The following is a 5918-nucleotide window of genomic DNA, read 5'->3' on the forward strand; positions in this document are numbered from 1 at the left end:
ATCTGGGACAGAAATAAATCCAGCTGTTCATTTATCAGGATGTTGATGATAAAAATCTGTAATTATGTTATTGGTTTACCTTCTTATAATAATTACTATATATACATATATTTATTCCTTTTATTATGGTTATCATAGTCCCAATTTGTATCTTTTAGGGTTTATATTGTTGTTAAGTGTTGTAGAGTCAGTTCTGACTCATAGTGTCCCTGTATAGGGCTTCCATGGATTTGTGTTAGATATATTCAAATGGTCTCTGCTTAGATTTTCATATTTAGCTTTAGAGGACTAGAACTCATTGGATTTAAATAAATCTCTGCCTATTCTTCGTAAGTATTTTTGAGGTGTATTCTTCACCTTTATCAGAGTACATCATGCTTAGCATTCAGCAGACTATTGATTGATGTCAGTAGACTTTGCTTTTAAAATAAGTGGAGCAGAGTTTACTATTATTTACATTCCCTTCTGTTGTTCAGCTGAAAGCATTAGAGATACTTAGGAGATGATGTAATATAGATGAATACTTACTTTTGTTGCAGTAACTATAAATGTGCACTATATTTGTAACATATTATTTAAAAGCACTTGTTTTCTTTTTTATTCTAGTTCCCAAAGATCCCAAACCCCAGTGGAGACGAGTAGCATGGAGTTATGATTGTACGCTGCTGGCCTATGCTGAAAGCACAGGCACTGTGAGAGTGTTTGATCTTATGGGAAGTGAACTCTTTGTCATTTCCCCTGTACGTAATTACCTTAAACTGATCATATTTTTCCCCCCAGTGTTTTCCAGCTACAGGTACTTGAATGAATGAATTTTAAGAGTTGGAAAACTCAAACATAAATCAGAATAATCTCAGAATTTGTTCAAAATCTTTCGAGTTACTTGAATATTTAATCTTTTATGTTTTAATACACTGTCTGGATATAAATAAGCACTATGAAAATATGGTAGTACCTACACAATAGCTAGAGGTCAGAAAGCTGTTAACAAGTTCCAATGAGGGAAGGAAATCAATGGTCCTTATGCAACAGGAACAGCTTTCAGAGGGGATAGAGTAGTTCTGGTGGCACAATGTGTTAAGCATTAACCTGCTACTATAACTTTGATGGTTCAGAACCCAACAGCTGCTACAAGGGAGAAATATGAGACTTTCTGCTCCTGGAAAAATTTGCAGCCTTGAAAACCCTAGAGAGCAGCTCGACTCTCCTCTATAGAGTTGGTATGAGTTAGAAATGACTTGAAGGCAGTGAGTTTGTGTGTGTGTTACAGAAAATAGAAATTTTAAATGAAAGTGGAGAAAAAAATTAATCATAATGTTCCTAGATGGCACAAACGGTTTGTACTCAACTGCTCAGGTTGAGGTTGGTGGTTAGAACTCACCAGTGGCACTGTGGAAACAAATGCTTAGTGATCTACCTCCATTAAGATTACAGTCAAGGGTTAGCTGTGGATCAGTTCAAGTCTGTAACACATGGGTCATCATATGTTGGAATCGACTGGATGGCAACTGACAACAACAATAACTTGTATTTGTATAGTGCTTTATACTTTGTTAATTACTGATACATAATATTTAATATTCACAACTGTTGAGTATGATTAGGTAGATATATTATTACAGTTTAGCAAATTGAGATTGAATAAAGTGACTTTTACACGCTAATCCAATTTCTCTTTTATGATTCCAGTATTATTTAGTGCGTATCGTTCTTCCTCAAATGAACAAAGTTAGAGGCAGGTAGAAAACAGTGGTTCTAACTCAATTTCTGAGAATCATGTGGTTAACTTTATAAAGAAAAGCAAAACCAAAAAACACATTAGATTGCTTGAGTTTTGCCCATTGAGGTTCTGATTTGATTGATCTGGGTGGGATCTGTTCTTTAATAGGGATGATCATTTCATCACATGATTCCAATTAGAAGCACTGATCCAAAGAATGATTTTTGTTTAGAAATATTGAGTGGAAAAATGTAAAAAAATATGTTGGACAGTTATGGAATTCTTGGCAATCCTAAGGAGTTTTTTAGATCAGCTCTAATAGAAATAAAGTGTGAGCCACATAGGTAATCACATTTGTAATAGAAAATTTTCTAGTAGCTGCATAAAAAATGATGAAACAGGTGAAATTTGTTTAATAATATATTTTCTTTAGTGTATATGTTCCAAATATTTTAACATGCAATTAGTATAAAAATTACTAAGATTTTGCATTCTTTGGAATTAAGTCTTTAAAATTTGGTTTTGCATTTAGAATGTGTTGCAATTCAAACTAGCTAGATATCTCAATTCAAACTAGCCAGACATCTCAACTCATAACTAATTGTATGTGGTTCAGTATTGCATTATGTGGGTCTAGAAAATGAGGCATTTAGAGTTGAGAAACTTTATTATGTGTGTTTCCTAAGGTTCACATACCTTCACATCTTTGTAGTATAGCCACATACTTATTTGGTGAAAAAAATCTTAGTATTATAGTATTAAATGAATGTTTAAGGTGCCCTTTCCATTTACTAAGTTGCTGATTGTTGTTGTTAAGTGCTGTCCAGTCAATTCCAACTCATAGCGAACTGAGAGGAGCAGCTGATGGGTTTAAATCGCTGACCTGTGGTTTGCAGTCCATTGCTTATCCTATAGCACCACACCAGGAGTCCAATTACTGATTAGGCAAATGGAAAGTAATTGTGAACTTTTCTTTTTAGCCTGCCAGAGAAATCATTAGGAGATTTATTTCTGGAAACAATGTAATGGCATTCTTTGATGCCAAATGGTTGCAGTACTTTTTATTTTTTAAATCTGTTCAGTGAAAGCTCACTCTACTTGGAATTTCCCTATCTAGGCAAATATCCACAGAGGCTGGTGTGTGCTGTGGTTCTAGCACAAGACTGGGTGGGCTGGTCTAAATCTGAGGATGTAGTTTAGTCACTGTCTTAACATGATTTTTAGTACAAAGAGCAATTCTGGACTACCTAATTTAAAGTGGACATTGCAAGGCCAAGGTCTTAGATGTCCTTCAGTTATATGTTTGTTAATTTTTATGTAGTGGAGTCCTGGTGTGAAACTTTAGGATATGCACTGGACCTCTAGGTTGGTTTGAACTTCAAGGTTGAAAGTTCAAACTCACCAGATGCTCTTAGGAAATCCTATACAGGGTTAATATGAGTCAGAACCGACTCGACAGCACTTAACAACAACATCAACAACAACATTAATTTAGTAACGTAACTCTCCCTCTTTTATAGGCATCTAGTTTTGCAGGTGACTTGAGCTATGCCATTGCTGGGTTGATATTTTTAGAATATAAAGCAAGTGCACAATGGTCTGCAGAACTCTTGGTCATCAATTACCGAGGAGAACTCAGAAGTTACCTTGTAAGGTAAAAATACAGTTTGTTTGGGCAGTGTGTTTGGAAATAATGTTTATTTCTCTGGTTTTGTGTCAGCTTTTGTTGTTTTCCTCCAGCATTTTAATAGGAAGTGCTCTGATGATGCTGTGTGGTAAGCATGGGGCTGCTAACTTTAAGATCGGTGGTTCTGAAGATGTGGCTGTGTGCTCCTGTAAAGATTTACAGTCTCAGAAACCTTAGATAGTGTGGCTGTGAGTCAGAATGACTTGTTAGCAGTGGGTGGGATTATTCATGATAATTCAATATTATTTTTCAGTGTGTTTTCTATTAACGTAAACTATGCATACAAAGAAATGCACAAATCTTAAATCCATTATTCATTGAGTTTGGATCAATCCAAATCCCTTTCAAAATTCAGAACATTACAGTCATGCCGTACAGGTACCTCATGTCCCTGCATCTCAATCCCCACCCATCCTCAGAGCAACCACTTTAATTTAACATTTTTTTTTCTGTTCCATATGTTAGTTTTGCATGTTTGAGTAATTCACATTAATATAATCAAGTAGTTCAAATCTCTTTGCTCCAAAGTCTTACTTCATTCCTCATCATATTTAGATATTCATGCATATTGTTCCATATATCAGTAGTTTCTTTTTATCATGGAGTAGTATTTCTCATGTATTTATTTTAGTTTGTGTTTCTATTTTTTAGTTGGTAGACCCCTAAGTTTCCAATTTGAAATTATTACAAATATAGCTTCTATAGCTATTCTCTTGCAAGTCTTTTTTGTATATATTTTCATTTCTTTTTGGTCAGTTTCTTACTATGGAATTGTTAGGTAATGGGGTAGATTACTATGGAATTGTTAGGTAATGGGGTAGATTACTATGGAATTGTTAGGTAATGGGGTAGATGTAATTTATTTTTAAATTGCCAGACCTTTTTCTGAAGTGGTTGTATCATTCACAACCCACCAGTAATGCTATCAGAGTTCTGGTTATTTCGCATCTGTAGCAATTTTTTTTTGTTGTTTTTTTCTGTATTTTTAGTTGTAGACAATTTAGTGGGCGTTTTTTTTGTATCTCATTGTGGTTTGATGGTATTTATTTCTTGTTTTCTTTATTTAGTGTTGGAACCAATCAGAGCTACCAAGAAAGCCACTGTTTCAACTTCAGTGGTTATTATCCTCGTGGAATCAACACAGCTATTTACCATCCTGGTCACCGGTAAGTAACCACTTGTCATTTTCAGTGGAGTATTAGGTGGATATAAGGAGCTCTGGTAGTGTAGTGGTTACAAATCAGGCTGCGAACCGCTAGGTCAGCAGTTTGAAACTACCAGCTGCTCCACGAGAGAAAGATGAGGCTTTCTGCTCCTGTAAAGATTTACAGCCTCGGAAACCCTGTGCAGGTTCACTAGGAGTCAGAACCAACTCGGCACTTAACAACAACAACATTAGGTGGACATAGACGTTTTGGCACAGATTAAGAGCGAGAAAATTGTCAATTCTTATTCTTTCCTTTTTCTGCATAGTTATCTTGAATGTCTGTTATAGTGTTGTAGATCATTCTGATCATTTATGCTTATCTTCAGATTATTTATGCTGATTTGTGCAGTTGACTGAGTTGTTCTAAGCCAGCTGAGGCATTGGGGAACATTTAGTGAGAAAACTTTTCTTCTCTTTTAACTTTCTGAGCCCCCTTTGAAAAGAGTCTGAATGAGGATCGTACCTAACTAAATGAGGATGATGCCTAGTTTCTAGGATTATTGAGAGAGCTAGGGAGACCCTGCATTATAAAAGGCTTTCCTTAGGCATTACTTTCTTTACTCTTTCCCTTGAAACGTGTGTTACCTTGATTTTTGCACAGCTGCTTTCTACTACGATACCCCATTCTCATATGCCACTTCTCTATATATTTGCCCTCTGCATTGAGAATTCTTCGAAACTTTCGGCATTTCCTACTTGCAGTGGGATCCACTCTTTTCTTATGAGAAAATGAAATTTGTATATGTTTTATAAATTAGTCAAGCTCTGACTGGTTCTGTAAATGGGAAGGGTGTATCACATTTTGAATCAGACAAACCTTGTTTGAAATTCTAAGTTTTAGAATTTAACTGTGTCTATTGGTAATCCCATGGCCACTTTTAAATCCGGCTTGAACCTCTGGAAATTCTCTGTGTCAGTGTATACTTGCAGCTGTTTCTGTATTACCTTTAGTAAAACTTTACTCGCATGGGATATCAAAGATATTGTCTGATGATTTCTGCATTCCGTTGGGTCATTTCTCTTTGACATGGGCACAAATACGTATCTCTTCCAATCAGTTGGCTAGATGGTTGGCTTCCAAATTTCTTGGCAGAGATGAGTGAGTGCCTCCTGTGACCCTTACTTTCTTGAAAGATTTCAATTTTTATTCCATCAATTCCTGGTGTCTTGTTCTTTGCCAATTCCTTCAGTGCACCTTGTACTTTCTCCTTCAGTATCATTGGCTCTTGATCATATGCTGCCTCTTGAAATGATTGAACATTAACCATTTCCTTCTGGTACAGTAACTCTGTGTATTCCTTCCA

General features: G+C 35.7%; 1 protein-coding gene across 1 annotated transcript in view; it reads left to right on the forward strand.

Annotated features, from left to right (window-relative positions):
* Positions 1 to 606: 606 nt before the first annotated feature.
* Positions 607 to 5918, forward strand: part of NBAS (neuroblastoma amplified sequence) — a gene marked incomplete at its 5' end in the record, with an annotated part of 556069 nt that continues 550757 nt past the window's right edge. Inside the window, 3 exons of the mRNA XM_006869470.1 lie at positions 607 to 740; positions 3241 to 3374; positions 4475 to 4573. Coding sequence (XP_006869532.1) covers positions 607 to 740; positions 3241 to 3374; positions 4475 to 4573 — 367 coding nt within the window. The remainder of the gene's footprint in view (positions 741 to 3240; positions 3375 to 4474; positions 4574 to 5918) is intronic.

The sequence above is a fragment of the Chrysochloris asiatica genome, unplaced genomic scaffold, assembly GCF_000296735.1.
Source record: "Chrysochloris asiatica unplaced genomic scaffold, ChrAsi1.0 scaffold00131, whole genome shotgun sequence".
NCBI lineage: Eukaryota > Metazoa > Chordata > Mammalia > Afrosoricida > Chrysochloridae > Chrysochloris > Chrysochloris asiatica.